The following is a 21,664-nucleotide window of genomic DNA, read 5'->3' as shown; positions in this document are numbered from 1 at the left end:
ATTGAGCTACATAACACACTATTTGGATGATTGGTCATGGGGGGACACTAGGTGGGAAGGATGACACAGCAGCTTACAGACATATATGGCTGGGTAGAGTCACACATGTGGCTCAGTAACATGTGCATCTCCACATGCAGTCATACGTTTTGATGGATACAGGTGATCCACATGTTTCAATGCACAATCCAAAGGCCAGGTCACTGTTTGTATATTGGCAACTGGAGTACCATATATTCCTAGTAGTCAACATACCTGAAGCATCTACAATATTGTCACAGCTGCAATACTGAGACAGCATACACCAAACTATCAGAGGAAAGTACATGGGTTCTATCAGTACTTACCCCCTTGTGGCTAATGTGCTCCCTTCAAACGGCCATCCACCTCAAGGTAGGCCACTGCTGATGGGTACCCCTCCCTCATTGGGAGGTCATCCCCAGCTAGGCCTCAGTGGTCTTTCAGGCCCAGCATCTCAGGTCCTCCCACCGCTTCCTACAGTGGGTGCTCCGTTGGCTGTGGACCCCCAGCGTCTGCACTTGCTTGGCGATGGCACGCCAAATCCCCTTCTTCTGATGGGCATTGACCTGCACGGATGACACAGACAAAAGGAGAAAGTCAGGTCCCCAAACACCATACCAATAGGAGTCGACAGTACACATCAGTCACAACAAGTAGCCACACATTCCCTTCCTCTCAGTTCACACGCCTTCACAACATACCATCTATATGCATCAAAACCTTCACAACTTTACATTAACAGTACACTGTCAAAGACCACACCTGTCACACATTTGTATGACATTGGACTCACCTGCTCCTCTGGTGCACCATATAGCTGCTCACACAGGGGTAGGACCTCCTCCACTAGCTTCTCTAGCTCTTCAGGGGTGAAGGCAGGGGCCCTATCACCTGCAGGATGTGGCATGATAGCTCCCAGAGGCAGTACAGAGCAGCTCAAGTCGTGCAGCAGTGTCACGAGTAAAGTGAGCAATACTGCAGAAGATGGAAGTCATGGCCGCCACGCACATGACCGTCACCACCGTCGGTCATCGCCATTGGCCAAACCCACCAAAGGCAGCAATGTCTTCCAATGACAAGTCACACGGCGGTCATGACGATTTCCTCCGACGCACTTAGGTCACTTCCACCTGTCCAGTACAGTAGGCCAGGTGCCTGCTATTATGAGCACATTTCATGTATTGAAGTGTTTCCTAATCTGTGTTATTTACTTAATCCCCTATTCTGCTGTACATCTGTATGTAATGCCCTTATTTTTGGCGGAGAAATTGTGCATCTGTGCTGTAAATGCTGTGTTGTCTGAGGACATGTGGTGATAGCTATGTACAGCTAATCAGAGGTTTCCACGTGTCAGGTAAATGCAATGAAGTTCAACAATATGTGTGATTCATGTATAACATATTAGTCTCACACAAATTGACAGTGACAGTTGTTTCATAAGGTCTATCCCATTGTTATAGTTGTCAGTGTGTACCGAGGGGGCTGTAATCTGATGTATAGCCATGTGCAGAACTGTATATGTCAGATGTAGTAGCCGTCCTTTACAGCTGGTAAGTGTGAGGAATGGAGTTAGCTCTACATGATGTGTGCATTCTGCATTTCTCATACATATTTTTCACATAGTTAGCCTGCAATGAGGAGAGTAAGGCAACCACCAGTGTACTGTCCACTAGTAGACCTGCACACCATGGAAGAAAGACATGTCATTCAGACATATCATCTGAATCGTCATACCATCATGTATCTTTGTAATCAGTTGGAGTCAGATTTGATGCCTGCCATTCGCAGTCCCTATTGCATACCTCCCATCATTCAAGTCTTGTCAGTGCTACACTGCCTGGCCACACGGTCCTTTCAGAATACAGTGGCTCTAACAGCAGAGATGTCTCAACCAATGCAAAGTCTGTTTTTGAAGGATGTACTGTGTGCATTGTTGAAACATCTGGACAGCTACATCAGGTTTCCCCACAGAGTGGTTTTGGCCTATGTGAAAGCAAACTTTTATGAGATGGCACATGTTCCACATGTACATGTGGTGGAAGCCATCGATGGCACCCATGTAGCCTTGGTCTCTCCCAGTGCTAATGAACAGGTGTATAGGAACCAGAAAAACTATCACTCAATCAACTTTCAAGTCACATGTCTGGCAGGCCGGTACATCTCACAGCCAAGTATCCAGGTTCTGTGCATGATTCCTTCATCACTGCTGACAACACTATCCTACACAGAGAGGGCCTGGCTCGTTGATAAGTTCCCACAGAACTGTGTGTTTGCGATTTACGTTTCCTGCCATGACAATATAGCATGTCACACATACATGTTTGTGTTGTTCTCACTTTGTGTTCAAAGGTGACTCTGGCTGTTAAAACAGCCCTTGGCTGTTGACATCAGTGAAGTACCCAACCACGCCAGGGAAGGTCCGCTACAATGAGGCCCATGGGAGGACAAGGCACATAGTTGAGCGGATTTCTGGGCTCCTGAAGGCAAGATTTAGGTGCCTGGACTTATCTGGAGGATCCCTCCTCTATTCGCCCCAGAAGGTATGTCAAATAATAGTTGCCTCCTGGATGCTCCACAATCTAGTCCTGAGACGATAGAGACCATTGATAGCAGATGAGGGGGAGGCAGCTGAACCTGTGGGTGGAAATGCTGATATGCCAAGTGATGAAGAGCCCGAGGAAATGAAGCAGGAGACTCTAGGACAGATCTCATCCATCAGTACTTCAACTGAAAGAGAGGTATATGAAGTATACCTATTGTTGTGATGTAATTTTACAATCAGACGTAGATGGCTGCCATCACACCTCCTTTCTTTCATCATCTGTGGGGGTAGTAAGCTCAAATGCCTATTAGTGAGTTGTGAATACAGACTGGAAGTTTGTTTTGTGTACAGGTCAGATTGTTCTGCAGTTTCATGCATTGTTACTGCAGATGCAATCTTGCACTACTGGTAAAGAGTTCTCTGAGGTGAGGAATGTTTTTTGCAATGTCCTATCCTGTTAACCTTTTACTCACAGATTTGCCGACATCCTGTTTGGCTCAGCAACCTTGGTTTGAGAAATACAGTGTCAGAAGTAGATGGGAATTGCTGACAAACATGAGAAGTGTACATGATAGATACCTGGTAATATCAGTGTTGTTTAAGTGGGGTGTAACCTTGATTGTTATACAGTCATAACAGTGGGGTGGAAAAGGCTTTAACCCCTTCGCCACCAGACTTTTTCCCCCTCAGGTGAAATGCCTTTTTTTGGATATTTGGGGCAGTTCACGCTTAGGCCCTCATAACTGTTTGTCCACATAAACTACCCACGCTAAATTTGCATCCTTTTTTCCAACATCCTAGGGATTCTAGAGGTATGAAGAGTTTGTGGGTTCCCCTGAAGGAGACAAAGAAGTTAGCCAAAATACAGCAACATTTTAATTTATTTTATTTTTTAGAAAAGGGAAAAAGGGCTGCAGAAGAAGGCTTGTGCTTTTTTCCCTGGAAATGGCATCTACAAAGGGTTTATGGTGCTAAAATCAACATTTTCACAGATTTCAAGAACAGGCAAACTTGATTCAGAAAACCCAATTTTTCAACACAATTTTGACATTTTACTGGGACATACCCCATTTTTATGTTTTTTGGTGCTTTCAGCCTCCCTCCAGTTAGTGACAGAAATGAGGGTGAAACCAATGCTGGATCCCAGAAAGCTAAAGATTTCTGAAAAGTAGACACATTTCTGAATTCAGCAAGGGGTAATTTGTGTAGATCCTACAAGGGGTTCCTACAGAAAATAACAGCTGAAATGAACAAAATATTGAAATTGAGGTGAAAACAAACAGCAATTTTTCTCCACAATTTACTCTGTGGGTCCCTTGCTCACTGTGCCACTGGATTCAAGCTAGCCTGGCTGATGAAGGGTGATACCTTGAAACCGGTCCCAGGATGCTTGTTTCCGGTCCAGGGAGGACCTGGTTTGGCAGTTCGGGCTGGACTGTTCTCATGAGGAACAGTGTCAACACTGATTTGCATATGGCTGGGTCCAAACTGGGATGGCATGGTGAGCAAAAGAGCGATGGATTAAACCCAGATCTGTGACTGGGGATGAGTGTTTACATTATTCAACACTCCCTCCATCATCCTTGACTACCCAAAGAATTGACCCTATCAGCTATCCTTTGCCACAACTCCATTTTCCTGGCATTTTCCTGGTGATGGCATTTTCCTGGCGATGTTTGTTGGACCTGTGCTCAGAACAAGTGTGACTCTACCTTTACTATTTGATCCACTATGACCCTCAACTCGGCATTAGTGAAATGTGGATGTTTTGTGGCAACATGGTAGTGGTTGTGTTGACGGTGTGTGGTGGTGTTATGAGTGTAAGGGTGCAGTGTTGGGTAATTGGTGAGGTGTGTGTGCTGCGATGTGAATGTGAGATGGTTGTATCGGATTGTGTGTGCTACTGTTTGCCGAGTGAAATGTGTATGTGTGCCTGAAGTGGACATGTACAAAATCTTTTCTTTTTAGCTTCTCTGTGTTTCTGCATGGCGTTCTGGATGCAAAGGATTGTGGGTTGTGCAGGGGTGTGTTATGTAGTGCAGTGAGTAGGTGTGTCTGGGGTGTGGATGCGTCTCTGGTGTAGGGTATTTAAACTATCCAATGTGATGTTGTGTTCGGCAGGAGTGAGTTATGACCACCGCAATTCGGACCCCCAATGGTTTTTCACCATGTAAGAACTGCTGTGGTGATTTGTGGATTGTAATTTGGTGGGTGGATTTTTGTCGGGATGGAGGTGCTGGTGGTGCGATCGCCTCTTTTCAGTACTACTTTTCTATACTCCAGTGTCTTGGCGGTTTCGGAAAGTTGGCTGTTTTTTGGTGGTCTTCCCAGTGTGACTCTTAATGGGCATCGGATTACCACCACATAGCGGTCTTTTGGTGTCTGCCACGGCGTAATGAGGCCCTAATTGTTGGGGCCTTTAAAATCCCCAAAATGTGGGGGTAAAAAAGAAGACCATTTTGGCATGAATGTCTTTTGTGGAAGATAAGTCATGAGTGCTTAATAATGAACTTCTCAAAGTTCAGCATTGAGTGGCGGCTCATCAGCAATTAAGGGGTTACAAATAATGAGATTTGAATTCCACTATACATGCATTTATGAAAGGATAAGCTTGCTACTGTCAAGACTCTATTAGCATATCCTTTTATACATTTTCTCTTTAATAGCAATAGGGAATCACTTTGTTCAATCTTTTAAAGTTTTTTGGCGAATGATAGTTCTCTCTTTGACCTACAACAGAAGTTTCACAATACTCTGACACACAAATGTCGACAAGCCATCCTCATTTCCTTTACTTTCCAATTTGAAAACATCTACATGTAAGCACATATATCTAAAAATATCATTGAAATTTTTCTTCAAATTTATAATATGCACACTTTTACTCTTTTATACTAAGGCTGCCCAATTTCTGAGAGAGAAATCAGCAAATAGTAACATTATAAAAAGACAAATAATTGAACTACATAAATCAATAAGGTATAAGAAAATTGAACACAAACAATGTTCTCAGTTTCCATTATGGGTGTTCTAACCAGCACATTTAGCTGAAATAATGTAACCAATTTACCCATGTGTGTATGAATGCATTGCATGGTCTGTTTTTTGGCTTGCTGCATCCCAAATGGTGCTGATCAGATCTGCTCTCATTCATTCAACTACAGAAGATCATCAACAGCTCCTTCAAGTATGCCACCTTTCCGGAGAGCTGGAAACACACCACGATCAATGCCCTTCTCGAAAAACCCAAGGTGGACCCAAAGGACCTCAAGAACTTCTGGCCTATCTCCCTGCTCCCCTTCCCAGCAAAAGTCATTGAGAAGGCTGTAAACATATAACTAAGCGGCTTCCTCGAGGAGAACTACCCCACGGGGCCTTCACAATCTAGATTCTGCAGCCCTCATCCTCCTGGACCTTTTGGCCATGCTCAACACCATCTGCCACCACACCCTACGCTCACGCCTCAGTAATGTAGGAATCCATGACAGAACCCTGGACTGGGTCACCTAATTTCTCACTGGCAGAACCCAGAAAGTCCGCCTCCCCCATTCCGCTCGGTGGCCACTGAAATCATCTGCCGCGTACCCCAGGATTCGTTCCTCAACCGACCCTCTTCAACGTCTACATGGCCCCGCTTGCTAACATCTTCTGATCCCAGAACCTCAACATCATCTCATACGCCGACGACACCCAGCTGATCCTCTTCCTCACCAAGGACTCCATCAAGACCAACCTCCACGAAGGAATGAAAGCCATTGCCGAATGGATGAAGAGCAGCTGCCTCAAACTCAATTCCGACAAGACAGAAGTCCTCATCTTTGGCTCCAACCCCTCTGCATGGGATGACTCCTGGTGGCCTGCCACTCTTGGAGCTGCTCTGACTCCCACCAACCACGCACGCAACCTAGGATTCATCTTGGACTCCTCATTATCCATAACCCAGCAAGTCAACTCCATCTCCTCCTCCTGCTTCAACACCCTCTGCATGCTCCAAAAGATCTAAAAATGGATACCCACTGAAACCAGAAGAACAGTCACCCAAGCCCTTGTCAGCAGCAACCTGGACTACGGCAATGCCCTATGCAGGAACCACGGCCAAACTCCAGAGGAGGATGCAACACATGCAGAACACCTCTGCACGCCTCATCCTGTACAACCCCCAGCACTACCACCTGAGAAATCTGCACTGGCTGCCAGTCAACAGGAGAATCACATTCAAACTCCTCACCCATGCTCACAAAGCACTGCACAACACCAGATCAGAATACCTCAACAGACGACTTTCCTTCTAAACCCCGACCCAGCATCTCCTCTCTGCCGACCTCGCACTCGCAACCATCCCATGCATCCGCAGAACTACAACCTGCGGTGTCGAGATGGGGCCACTCACCTGAAAAGCAGGATATGTGCAGGGGCGATGGTATGCCCCTTGACCTCCTGGAACACCTCTCGGCACTTCCTGGTGGACTCAGAAACCCTGGCAGGTGTCCCAAAAGGAAAGGGGGGTGAAAGAGAAAGAGACAAAACACTGCTACGTCTTGCCGGTCCAGCCAGGCACCCTGTATCTTCGGGGGGACAGGTCATTGTTGACAGAGTGATAGTAGAGTTTGTGCACTCAACTTCCTTGAAACTGAACGTCTCTTTCTGATATGGGCATGGGAGTGGCAGAAGAACACCGAGATGCTCCAGCACTTTTCTTGGATAATAATAACCGTTGGCACAATTACAAACACTGCATTGCCAAAAATCCAAACTGAGTACCATAACAATAAATACTGCAACACTAGGGCTGGCTTCACAGAGATTCACTGTTGCACACTACAATTAGAACTGTGGTTGCACTTATCATGCACAAGAAAGACAAAAAGGGCATTAATTATATCACATATAACTTTCCTGCATGCATAGGGTTAAACTAAAAGGAACAAAAACAATCCAAGAAATACAAACGTCCACTCTGGGTTCAAACAGTTAGGGTGACAGAGTTTCGTTTGGTTTCACTCTGTATGTGAAAAACCCTTCAAAAAGCAAATTCCTCAAACCTGAAACACAGGCATGAATGACACAATTTAAATCAAAGAGTTATGCTATTAGAGAAAGAAAAGTCACGTAAATGCTCTTTTAAAATTGCACTGTCACTTTGTAGTACTTGAGCTCAAACAGAATTCTTGAAGCACATTTAGTCAATTAACTAAAATAATAATAATGTAGAATGTTCAGCAATGCATTTGTCTCTTCAAGATAAGCACTCTGCCAAAATATGAGGTCTGAAATACACCAGCTGTTCTAGGAAAGCGTGGCGCTCAAAGAACAAACTCCCTGGAGAATACTAGTCACTTAGCTGCAGTTTTTTCCGGAGTGCTGGAGGAATGCCTGGTGTCAGCTGGTACAGGAACGAAGAAAATAATTGCCTCAAAAGTCCTGAATACGAGGATGTCAGCAGGGGCTGGACTGCCAAATCAGATATTGAGATCAGGAAGCAAAACAAAGCCAAGCAGGGAGGCATGCTTCACTCTGTTATTTATAGCCAATCAGGAAAGCAGTTGAGTTTCCACATGTGGATGAGTCACCACACGCAATTAGATGCACAGGTCTACACCACACCCAATTAGAAGCACATGTTTACACCTGCTCACGTTAGCAAACAAGCATTGGTAAAACAAGCATTGATAAAACCAATTGTGTAACACAGCACATTATATTTACTTAGAAACATGAAGGTTTAACCAAGAACAGAGATATGATTTAACCCTAATCCCTGGGGATGCTGACAGATGATGCAGGAGGCACCTTGGGGATTCCTGACAAGCGGTAGATCATTCTCGCACCTCGCTCCCAAAACGTGGAGCACTCTTCCCACCCACATGCGCCAGACCAAAGACCTTCTTACCTTCAGGAAACTTCTCAAGACCTGGCTGTTCAAGCTGTAGCAGCACTCCCCCCCCCTCAGCGCCTTGAGTCCCTCACGTGTGAGTAGTTCACTTTAAAAATTCCTGATTGATTGATTGATTCTGATTCCTCCTATGCCCTTTTGTTCCAACTCTAGTAAGAGATGAGAACAAGTTGTGACCCTGACAGAGGGGAAGAAGGCTGCTTTATACTGGGGCCTTTTCAAGGGGGGGCTGTCTAGAGCTAGTCCAGAGGGAAGAAGGGTTCACCCAACTTGAATGTGGGGCTTCTGGGAAATTCACAGTAAAGCAAAAAAATAAGTGCTGCAAAAGAGGTGTGAACAGGACAAAAAAGGTGCCAGGATTGGGTAGGAAACATTATTCAATCACTGGTGGTTGCACAAGATCAGACAAGATCAGACTGTGCTCTCCTCAGAACATTCTTGACCTGGGAATGCTCCTGCAAAAGAAGGCAAGCTCAAGTACTCATGTACTGTAGGACTCTTAAGGGACCCAGGGACTGACCTTCTCTCCAAATGTTGAGTGGTTGGCTTTATGTTTACCTGTTACAGGAACTCCAAAAGCAGGAATCCTTATTCCAAAAGGGCCCAACTAAGCACAGGGGGCTATAACCATCTGAATCCCTGGCTGGAGATTGTTCTGAAGCCTGCTCTGAGGGCCTGGGGCTACAGGGCTTAATCAGACTGGGTCAATGTTCCGATGGAGAGGAAGACCAGGTTTTTCATCTGAAAGGTGGTTTAGCAGGACATTGTGACAAATGTATCTGGCCTACAAAAGCCCTGCCCTGTAATAGTGTCTAGCTGTGCCCCACTGGAGTATTTTCAAATCTTAAAAAATAACCAAGTCCAAAGGGTAAACTTGGGCTGAGTTGGAAATTCCAAAACCTCAATGAGTACAAAATCCAGATTTGTCCCTCTCCGAGCTTTTAGTGTGAAATTCGCTGGCTTCAACTGGAGCTCAACAACTGTGTTTCTGACGTTGAGTGACCCTCATTGTTTTCAGTTTTATATCTTCTCCACGGAAGTCCTTTGACTTCAAAGTCTGACTACAAAGCTTTTGACTAGGTTGACCCACTTGGTGAATCCGGACTCAGCTCCATTGCAGTTTGCTTGAAATTGTGCACTGCACGGTCAACAATGAACTCTTGTTTGTCAAGAGCTTTACTTTTCTTATGTGCTTTCTGCCTTAAAACTTTAGAAAATCATAACTCTGATTCCACTTATTGAAGTGTTTGGTGTATTTTTGTTAATTTTTTTGTTTTCTGTTTTTGTAAATTGTTTTGGAAATTTTATTGTTTAGCTATTTGAGTTTAAAATTGTTGGTACTGCTAGAAATCAACAGTCTTCTCTTTCGGTGTTGAGTACAGTTTCTCTGAGACTGGGGTTGAGACCTAACTATGGTGTGTTTATTATTTTGGTGAGGGTCTTTCCAACCAAAATTAATAACCCAGTTTCTGAAATTGGTGTTCTACAGGAGCATAGGAGTTTGTCCAATGGTTGCCATTCAGTTTCAAAGGTTAAGAATTAGAAACATATTCCACAGTTAGAGGCAAAATGGGTTTTTGATTTTTCATCAGCAAGAAATATGTAGTTGTAATGTTTCATTGTCATATTTTCAATTATTTTTTCATTTTTGATTACAGTTGTTGAGCGCCTTGCTTTTTTGTGGAGGGGAATCTGAAGATGAAGGAGAGATTGTTATGGTCTGCCCATCCCAAATTAGTGACCCATTTTCTGATTTTCTTTTTGGTAATCTAGAGGTTGCCTTTAAGGTGGGATTTCCTGGTTACCAATTGTTAGACCTGTCAGCCTTAGGGAGGTCTTCCCCCAAACTTTTTGTTTCTCCTTCTGCATTTTACTGAACTTATTTTTGTTGGCCTTAGGACTCTGAGCACTTTACCATTGCTACCCAATGTTAAAGTGCTTGTGCTCACTTCCCTAAAACATGGATAAATTGTCCTATATCCAATTGGCATAGTTTGTTTACTTCTAGGTCCCTTGTAAAGTGGTATACCATATACCATATACCCAGGGCATGTAAATTAAATGCTGCCTATGTGCCTGCAGCTCCTATTTTACCACCAAATTAAGTAGCACTTTAAACCATATCCCAGGCCTCCCATTGCAGCCTGAATGCAGTTCTAAACTGTCATGTCGACTGGAAATAAAACCCTTGCACAGCCTTAAACTCCCCTTTTATGACATATAAGTCACCCCTAATGTAGGCCCAGGATAACCCATAAGTGGGTGGTTTGTAATTGAATGGTTTAACATGTACTTTTCAGTTTTACATGGCCTGGTAGTGAAAATCCCATAGAATAACATAGGGGATCCCTTATTACATTCAATAAGCTATAATGTCCAATTGACAACAGGTAGCTATGGCATGCTTGGTGTCATTGTAATTGTAATGAAAAAACATATTTAATGGTAAAGTTGAGTTTTTATTGCAATTTTGAAAAAGAGCACTATTAGAAAGGTGCCATTTTTTTGCCCTTAGCTCTTTTGTACCTGCAGTCTGTCTTGGGTCACATGACTGTGTGTAACTGACAGACTTTGTGAATTCCCCCAGATAGCCAAACAATAGAGAGGTTAGGTGCGCCTCCATGGGCCATCTGCTGGCAGGATGGGACTGGCAGAGCTGAGCACAGCCCCACTTGCAACTGAATAGGAAGTGCTCTGCCTTCACACAAAAGACCTATCATCTTAATCTTGTCACTGCAGTAAGCTTGGAGCCAGGGCAGGGGAGTCAGGACATTCTATTCACTTCAAAGTAACTGTCTAGAAGCTTTTCCCACCCTTTTGAAGGAGGGCAACCGGGTATAAGAATAGGGCATCAGACACCAACTCTTCAGTACACTTTTGCACCTGTGAATACTCTGCCAGGTAGAAAGACTGCTGTTCTGCTGAAAGGACTGCCGCTCTCTGGACTGCAGCCCAGAATGACTGTCACTCTGCTGTGCTGACCTGATGCCTTCATGCCTGGATGACAAGGACTGGATTTGCATCTGCTGTACCCAGGGTCAACAGAGTGACTCTAAGGGCTAGTAGAGTCACTCCGTATTTCAGCTTCAGGGTAAGAAGGCTCCAACAATCTTGAACCCGGCACCTATATCCTGCCACCTGTGAGTCTACTGTGCCAAGCAGTGCTACCCCAGTCCTGTAGCCTTGGAAGTGGGCCAAAGGTGCTCTGTCAGCCTCTGTGGATCCAACAGAACTGAGTCATATCCTCTGCTGTGTGGTTTTAGCCTGAACCAAGTCAACACATTTCCACTGCTGCATGGATTAGCGCTGTTGCAAAGGCCCACCTCACCACTGTAGCCCGCAGCCTCCTTGGAACTGCTGCTGTATGATGTATCTTGGTGCAGGCCCTCACATCCCTCATCGACAGCAACCTCAACAATGATGCAGGACTCCACAAAACAGCCTTGCAGCTCCTAGGAACCAATGCATTGCCCTAATTGTGTGACACATTGTTGACACCGGACTTCGAATCGCAAGCACTCAATGACAATGCAGGACCTCGCATTGCAGCCTCTTCTCACATTTGAAACAATGCAAAGCTCCAGCTGCGTGACGCATCTTCAACATGGATCCTTGCTACACTATGTAAACCAGGATTTTCAGGACTTTGTTCAGTGGACCGAACTAGGTCCCTGTCACTGGTCTGGGCTCCATTGTAGTCAGCCTGAACTTGGTAATTTATTCCTTTCCAGCACGAGCAGATATCCATGGTTGGCTATTTTTACAGTAATCTTTAAAGTTGCAGATCTGTGGTTCTCCTGATTGAATGTTTGTCACTTTGGTCTTGTTTTATTTATTAAACATTGCTCTTTTTCTCTAATGTGGTGTTTGATCCTTTTTGTGTGGTGTTTTCACTCTGTTATCGTCTTTATGTCTGCAGTGTTGTACAAATACTTTACACATTGCCTCTACGTAAAGCCTGACTTCTCTGATTCAAGCTACCAAAGGGTTGAGCACAGGTTAATGTAGGTTTGGCTTGTGCCTCACCTGACAAGCATTATGGTTGTCACTTGACCAGGGCTCACGACCCAGTCAACCAACAACTATATTCCTTACACCTGTTATGCAATTAGCAGGCACGTAAGGAAGGACTATTTTACAACCTTCTAATAGTCATGACTGGAAAGCCAGAATTTGAAGCATTTAGAACACTTTGGAAAAGGCATGCACATAATAGCGTATGTGAACTCACTGTTGTGTCAAGCCATCAGGGAGGAGTTTCCAGTCATTGGTCTCATTTTTGAAGTACAGGAATAAGGGTCCGACTTGTTTACGAAGATATTGCTGTAAAATAAAATAGATTTAATTGTGGCAGACATACTTTCAAATTCTGTTGAGATATCTTGATATTTTGCTCCATTGGGTAGATTATTACATTTATTTTGATTTCACATCAAGTAGAAATTTCTTATTTGTCTACCTAATCAGTGTATACTCTTGCTTTTGTAAACAAGTACAGTCACCATGTCAGTACAAGCATACGAAATAATCACAGTTTTAGAAAAGGAACACAATACAATCAGTTGCCAAGATTGGCAACACATCCTTGGGCAAAATAAGAACAGCAAAGCTCGTCCTACAAAATGTTAACTAACTGCATCGCTAACTGACTATAATCCTTCAATATTGATCCTTATATTCCATTACTCAAGTTAGGTCACATGCTATTATTATTATCTTTCGGTTCTGTCAACCAAAATAATCAGTCATTGCCATTAGGTCTAACTTTACTGTGCTGTGCTAAAACATGTACACAGCATTGATTCACAGCTCTGTTTCCATGCATTAGCACATGCTGGCTTGTCAATGCTTGTTCTTGACGTGATACATTTAAAATAGCCCAAAGAATAGCAGTTTTTAATATGAGTAGGTGTGGGATACTATTATTTCAAAGAATGTTTGGTCAAAGTATGTTTTATGCATTCTTCTCCTGGAGGTCAATATCACTGTTTATATAAGGGAGGGAATGTATTGGGAATGATTGATAATAGATGATGGATGAGAGCTAGTGAGTGGGTAATGAATGGTTGGATGGTAAATGGATGAATGGTGCATGCAGAATGGACTATAAATGGCAACAGAAAGTGAATTTGGTGCCAGAGGGAGGGAAGATGACTGGAGACTGTTAAATAGAGGGGGACTGGTGAATAAACAGAGAGTGAATCAAGAGCCAATGTAGAGAGAATGGTGAATAAACTAAGAAAGGAAAGGCTCGTTGGAGAGTGGAAAAGATGTAGTATGGAAGGTGATTTGCTGTTGAATGTTGAAAGGATGGTGCAAAATTATAGGCACAGCAGAATAGCTATTGCACAAAGAATTGCAGTAACTAGGACAGGGAATCATCACAAACATAATACACCTTATTATACATAACACGTAAAATCTTCTTGCACACTTCAAAACGAAGTCCAGGAGCACTGGTGATAACACATATATCTTCTTTCAGGTAACAGTGAGTAAAGGAGTCAAGTGCAGCCTTTAAAACATAGAACTACCATCGTGTGCGTAACAATATAGCTTAAAATGTGTAGGTTTTATGAATAATTTGTGAGAGGTCTGTATGAATTGAATTCCTTATCGAGGTTGTATTATTGCATATTGTTACTAAAATTCTAAATATTTTTAGAAAAATCGATGCATTGCAGAGATGAAATGTATTATCCTAACTCCAGTCTGACAGACATTAGTGGGTGAGTGAGTACATTGGTAATGAGTCATATTTAATATTCTAACTCCAGTCCAACAAACATTGACAAATGTGCATACAGTGGAATGTGGGAGTGTTCAGATATAGGGCCTCATTAGGAGTTTGGCAGTCCCACCACCGCCATAGTGGTGATATGCCCCCCAAGCATAATACAATGTTCCCGCCGGACTAACTGGTGGGAACATTGTAATACGCATTCTGCTGGGCTGACCGGGGGGGGGGGGGAAACAGTGTTAGGATATTGGTCAAAGCTCCTTTCAGGGAGCCGAGGCCAATATCCTAACACTTCAGAACCCTCGGAATGCGCACTGTCTGCAATCAGACAGTGCGCATTCCGAGGGTGCTGGACAGGGAAGGCCCGTGCACTGCCCATGGGCAGTACAGGGCCCCCCCGTGCCACTGGCACTGGCTTGCGGCCAGCCTTTTCAAGGTGAATCCCCACTATGAAAAGACTGGCAGAAAGGGGGGTTGTAATCAGCTAGGCGATGCTGAATTCAGCGCTACCCTAGCTGGTTACAAACCTGATCACCGTAATTTAGTTCGGAACCATATTACCAGCAGAGATATGTGGTGGATCACCCGCCAGGGTTGTAATTGGGCAGTCAGACCGCCAAAGTTGCAGTGGTGCAACCATCAACGCAAGTGTTGCAGGCCTCAGACCACCACACTGATAATGAGGCCCTGAATGTCTAACAAACATTATTCAATGTGTATGCATTGGCTGGGTCATATTTACTATTCTAACAAACACTGGAGAAAAAGCATACATTGGTGGGGGTAACATTGAGGTAAGTGCTTACATTGGAGGGGGGGGGGTCAAATTTGCTATTTTAATTCCAGGCTAACAAATAGTGGGTAACATGCATAAATCTGAGTGATTGGGTGTCATGAAGAACCAAAATTTAATATTCTATCTCCAACCTAACAAACACAGGGGAAAGTAGATACAGTAGATACGCTTGTTCAAATTTACTATTTTAGCTCCAAAAAATGAGCAATGGGGAAACTGCATGCTTTGGGGGTACAAATGTAACACACACAAATTAAATAAATACATTCTAATTTTTTTTCATTAATGATAATGATTAATTTAAAAATCTTAAATACAATAAAAAATAAATAATATAAACCACATCTTCAAAATAGTTCAAATCTCATATTAGCTCTAAATTAATTTTTAATAAATAGGACATATTGGCCCTCATTATAACCCTGGCGGTCGGTCCACTGCGCCAGGGCTATAGTGGCGCTAGTTCCGCCAACAGGCTGGTGGTACAGGTCACCTTATTTTGACCGAGGCAGTTGTGCTGTGGAAACACCCCCGGCGGTCGTAATCCGCCAGGGCAGCGTTGCCCTGGGGATTTCAATTCCCCTTACCGCCCGCCTGTCCATGGTGGTAGACACCGCCATGGAACGGCTGGTGGTAAGGGGACTCGGGGTGCCCCTGGGGGCCCCTGCACTGCCCATGCACTTGCCACTCTACTACGAGCTGGCAGCAATGTTGATGTGACTGTTACCGCCCGCCGGCCCAGAGTAAAAGTCCTAATAGGGAGCCAGACATACCGCCAGCAATGGCGGTATGCTGCTGTCCACAGCCTCTGCGGTCTTTAGGAAAGACCGCAGAGGTTGTTATGAGGGCCATTATGTTTTAACCACTCTCAATAATACCACAAAAACAAGATTTGTTATGATCAAATATGTTTAATTTAATTATAGTGTAACACTTTTTTTTAATCAAAACACTATCCACCCCTCTGCTAATATACAACACAAATCAAGAAATGAATTCTAAATTATAAAAATATTAATCAAAATCTTCAATACATGATTACATTTTTATCAATCTATGTATATTTTGCTTAAAACTTACCAAAATCTCAATAAACTCCACAACCCCAAAAAAAATTGATTAAATATTGTATACATTTATTTTTTATGCATACAAGTTAAAAAACTGAAGCTGTTAACCTTAATTAATAATTTAAAAAAAACACTACCCATCCAAATTCACATTTAACCTTAGTCTGAAAATATTAAACTTGTAAACAAATAAAGAACAAAAAACAACAAATTAATCAGTCACAATACGCTTAGATACAATTTAAAATACTCTACACATTCAATCCCCAATATTTCCAACTTTCCCAACAAAGTTATACATTACTATAAAATTGTTAAAATAATAATTAAAAATGTATATTGCTATTTTAACTTTTAAATACTGAAAAAACATGTTTTAAAATGCAATTATCTTCAGTATTTTTGTCTGAGATATTTATATTAGCAAAGCATTTTGACCATGATGCCATGGTCGCATGATATTTTTGATTTGAGATTTAGAAGGAACATCTTTAAAGGGAGAGCAGAAAGGAAGCTGTGGACAACAACATTGCCATGAATAGGAAAAAGCAGGGAGAGTGTGTACGAAGTGGAAATGAGGGCCAGGGTAAGCAAGGATAGAGTGGGAGAGCAGGGCAGACAAGGTAGATGGAAAATATACTAAGACTGAAGAGAGGACTACGGATGAAGAGACGCTCTGCGGAGGTGAGTGGAGTGCAGAGCATGATGTGGATAGAAAAGCTTTAGGAAAATAAAGAGGCTGACAGCAGGTCAGAGGTACGGGGAGACTAAGTGGTGTCAGTGGAGGAGAGATAGGAAGCCCTGAAGCACAGATGCCATAGGGGAGCAGTGCAAACATTGAGAGGAAGACAGGGTGATGCTTAATCAGCAATATATGCATAGTAGAATAGTGACACCTGAGGGTAACAGAGGTTCAGAGAAAACATAGGTGGATGAACTTTGAAAATGCTGTAGGAGAGACAACAAACAACAGCTCAGTAGAAACCATGGGACACAATAGAGATGTCTGAGTTGCAGATGAGCTTGTGGACAGAGACAAAGAATTTGGTATATCATCAAGTAGGAAGAGCAGGGGGTGATTGGGGCACAGTGCAGAGGTCAGGTGAGCAATAGGCATGTCTGAAATAGGAGTAGCACTGTAGGTCGGGCCATACATTACAGTGGGAGGTGCATTGGAGAATGTTTATGATCACCTGATGAAAAACAGGTTTAACGTTGGACAATGGTGTTCTTTGGCCATTAGTGAAAGAGGGCACAGTGACTCAGTGGCAACCAAGGTAGAAGGACATAAACTGGGGGAGAGGGAATCACAGAGTGCAGAAGCTGAAAGGCAATGCAGAATCTATGGTGGAGAGAAAAGTGAAAGGGGTGGCAAGGCAGAGTAGGAAATGGGGAAAAAAGGCAGCAAAAAACAGTGCAGAGACTGAGGTGAAAGGTAGGGCTGAAGAGAAGTGCAGTGTATAGGCAAGTGCAGTGAGTCTGTTGATGGCCTGCTACATCATTTTACATTTACATGCACAATTCAAAGAAACTCCCAGCAATGTGCAATACTAAAAGGATTTTATAGGGGCAAACTACAACTTATCAAAGGTCACCTTGACCAAAAAATCTGCCACTATAGTCAGAGAGCTTCTCTAGAGAGGGCATGAAATACAAGTGGCCTCCTTTCCCATGAAGTTATGTAAGACAGAAATCCAAACAAAAGGCAATAATTAATAAACTAACAAAACATATCACTCACCTTCAAGCTTTGCAGCATACCACTATTATTCCCTTCCAAATATGTGCAATACAAGCAAGAATCAGCCCGTATCAACCACCTTTCCCCATAAAGCATTGTCTGGTCATGCCCTTGTTAATAACATGAAATTGCTGTTGACCTAAGACATTGAAATCTATCCCTCTATCCCTTGCATCTTGGTCACTACAGAGCTCCCTTTCTTAATCAGCAATGCTGCTGTGCCCACAACCAAACTATCCCCAAACCCTTCAGGTTGCACACGCTTTATCATAACCTACTCAAACACCAGATTGACGTGGAGTTCTCAGGTTCATACTCTCAAGTGGTGCAGCCCTCCATTATCTATCTGTCCTTTATAAGTAAGCCAGTAAGGACGGTGACCTGTCAGTCTCGACAGGCCTTGGGCTGTCAAGGGTGAAGCACTTCCCAGATGTGTGCCCAAAATGTTTCCGGAAAACAAGCACAGAAAGCACAGAAAGACAAGGACATGACAAGAGTAATGCCAAGTTTTGCAGTAAGATACTTTAAGGAAATGCCTCCTTGGCATGGTTACCCCCTGACTTTTTGCCTTTGCTGATGCCAAATTATGATTTGAAAGTGTGCTGAGGCCTGCTAACCAGGTCCCAGCACCAGTGTTCTTTCCCTAACCCGTACCTTTGTCTCCACAATTGGCACACCCTGACATCCAGGTAAGTCCCTTGTAACTGGTACCCCTGGTACCAAGGGCCCTAATGCCAGGGAAGGTCTCTAAGGGCTGCAGCATGTCTTATGCCACCCTGGGGACCCCTCACTCAGCACAGACACACTGCTTGCCAGCTTGTGTGTGCTGGTGGGGAGAAAATGACTAAGTCGACATAGCACTCCCCTCAGGGTGCCATGCCAACCTAACACTGCCTATGGCATAGATAAGTCACCCCTCTAGCAGGCCTTCCAGCCCTAAGGCAGGGTGCACTATACCACAGGTGAGGGCATAGGTGCATGAGCACTATTCCCCTACAGTGTCTAAGCAAAACATTAGACATTGTAAGTGCTGGGTAGCCTTAAGAGTATATGGTCTGGGAGCCTGTCATACACGAACTCCACAGCACCTTAATGGCTACACTGAAAACTGGGAAATTTGGTATCAAACTTCTCAGCACAATAAATGCACACTGATGCCAGTGTACATTTTATTGTGAAATACACCCAGAGGGCATTTTAGAGATGCCCCCTGAAAACATACCCGACTTCCAGTGTGGGCTGACTAGTTTTACCAGCCTGCCACACACCAGACATGTTTCTGGCCACATGGGGAGAGTGCCTTTGTCACTCTGTGGCCAGGAACAAAGCCTGTACTGGGTGGAGGTGTTTCTCACCTCCCCCTGCAGGAACTGTAAAACCTGGCGGTGAGCCTCAAAGGCTCACCTCCTTTGTTACAGCACCACAGGGCATCCCAGCTAGTGGAGATGCCCGCCCCTCCGGCCACAGCCCCCACTTTTGGCGGCAAGGCCGGAGGAGATAATGAGAAAAACAAGGAGGAGTCACTGGCCAGTCAGGGCAACCCCTAAGGTGTCCTGACCTGAGGTGACTCTGAATTTTAGAAATCCCCCAATAGGATTAGGGATGTGACCCCCCTTCCCACCGGGAGGAGGCACAAAGAGGGTGTAGCCACCCTCAGGGCTAGTAGCCATTGGCTACTAACCTCCCAGACCTAAACACACCCCTAAACTGAGTATTTAGGGGCCCCCAGAACCTGGGAAGACAGATTCCTGCAACCTGAAGACGAAGAAGGACTGCTGACCTGAAGCCCTGCAGAGAAGACGGAGACACCAACTGCTTTGGCCCCAGCCCTACCGGCCTGTCTCCCCACGTCCAGAAAAACTGCAACAGTGACGCGTCCCCCAGGGTCCAGCGACCTATGAAGCCTCAGAGGACTACCCTGCATCTAAAAGGACCAAGAACTCCCGAGGACAGCGGCCCTGTTCCAAAGAAACTGCGACTTTGCAACAAAGAAGCAACTTTTAAAGACCACACGTTTCCCGCCAGAAGCGTGAGACTTTCCACTCTGCACCCGACGCCCCGGCTCGACCTGCGGAAAACCAACACTACAGGGAGGACTCCCCGGTGACTGCGAGCCCATGAGCAGCCAGAGTTGACCCCCCTGAACCCCCACAGCGACGCCTGCAGTGGGAACCCAGAGGCTCCCCCTGACCGTGACTGCCTGCTTCAAAGAACCCGACGCCTGGTAAACCCACTGCACCCGCAGCCCCCAGGCCCTGAAGGATCCGACCTCCAGTGCAGGAGCGACCCCCAGGCGGCCCTCTTCCTAGCCCAGGTGGTGGCTACCCCGAGGAGCCCCCCACTTGCCTGCCTGCATCGCTGAAGAGACCCCCTGGTCGCCCATTGGAACCTATTGCGAACCCGACACCTGTTTGCACTCTGCACCCGGCCGCCCCTGTGCCACTGAGGGTGTACTTTCTGTGCTGACCTGTGTCCCCCCCGGTGCCCTACAAAACCCCCCTGGTCTGCCCTCCAAAGTCACGGATACCTACCTGCTGGCAGACTAGAACCAGGGCACCCCTATCTCCACTGGAGCCTATGAGTTTTGGGCACCACTTTGACCTGTGCACCTGACCAGCTCTGAGCTGCTGGTGTGGTAAATTTGGGATTGCCCTGAACCCCCAACAGTGGGCTACTTTGGATCCAACTTTGAACCCTGTAAGTGCTTTACTTACCTGCGAAACTAACCAATACTTACCTCCCCCAGGAACTGTTGAATTTTGCACTGTGCCCAATTTTAAAATAGCTTATTGCCATTTTTGCAAAAACTGTACATGCTATTGTGATGATTCAAAGTTCCTAAGATACCTGAGTGAAATACCCTTCATTTAAAGTACTATTTGTAAATCTTGAACCTGTGGTTCTTAAAATAAACTAAGAAAGGATATTTTTCTATATAAAAACTATTGGCCTGGAATTGTCTTTGAGTGTGTGTTCCTCATTTATTGCCTGTGTGTGTACAACAAATGCTTAACACTACCCTCTGATAAACCTACTGCTCGACCACACTACCACAAAATAGAGCATTAGAATTATCTCTTTTTGCCACTATCATACCTCTAAGGGGAACCCTTGAACTCTGTGCATGCTATTTCTTACTTTGAAATAGTACATACAGAGCCATCTTCCTACAGATACCACATAAGAAAGTCAGGAAATGTACCACACAGAGGAGATGGAAAACGGGCCAGTGGAGACTACAATCAGTAATAGTTTCCAGGGTCAGGTTCGAAATTCGCTGCTACAACCACCTGAGGACAAAGACTTGATTTCCACATGAGAGAGGGCAGAGCCCTAAAAAGTGTTAGTAGACGCTGAAGACTCTGTCTGGAAGCATCGGTTGTTTTGATTCTTTAAGCTGATTCTATAGTTCGCACCCATCTCATCTCTGTTCCCTCACTTGTATTGTTTTTCCCTTTATTGGTTCCCTTTGTTTTCCAGCCTCCCTGTATTGATTTTTGTTTCGTTTTGGATGGACCTTGGTTATCAACTCTGATATAGTTTGTCCCTGACCCCTTACTTCCCCTGGAATTAGGCTTTGAAGACAAAGAGCCTGCTTATGAACGTGGCTATGAATTTCCCCTTTTGGTATTGTCACTATGATTCTACCTTCTGGTTGAGGCTGTGTCTCTCATAATCTATTAATGGGCAAGTTTCATTGCTTGTCTGGGGGCTTATTACAGCGATGCCTTCTCTCCTCTCAAACTGGGCAAGTTGCATTATGCTTTTGACATGCTTACCTACTATAGAATTCCCACTTCACTATTCAGTACTCACTCTCTTCTATTTTTCACGCTTGAAAGAAGCAGAAGTGTAAGTCTG

At 44.4% G+C, this 21,664-nt stretch overlaps 1 protein-coding gene across 1 annotated transcript in view; it reads right to left on the bottom strand.

Moving 5' to 3' along the window:
- The window catches only part of LOC138284183 (aminopeptidase Ey-like), a 432,258-nt gene that overhangs the window by 145,863 nt on the left and 264,731 nt on the right, over positions 1-21,664 (bottom strand). The window contains exon 15 of the mRNA XM_069222681.1: positions 12,688-12,779. Coding sequence (XP_069078782.1) covers positions 12,688-12,779 — 92 coding nt within the window. The remainder of the gene's footprint in view (positions 1-12,687; positions 12,780-21,664) is intronic.

Source organism: Pleurodeles waltl, chromosome 3_1 (genome assembly GCF_031143425.1).
Source record: "Pleurodeles waltl isolate 20211129_DDA chromosome 3_1, aPleWal1.hap1.20221129, whole genome shotgun sequence".
NCBI lineage: Eukaryota > Metazoa > Chordata > Amphibia > Caudata > Salamandridae > Pleurodeles > Pleurodeles waltl.
This window is presented reverse-complemented; position numbering and strand designations above follow the sequence as displayed.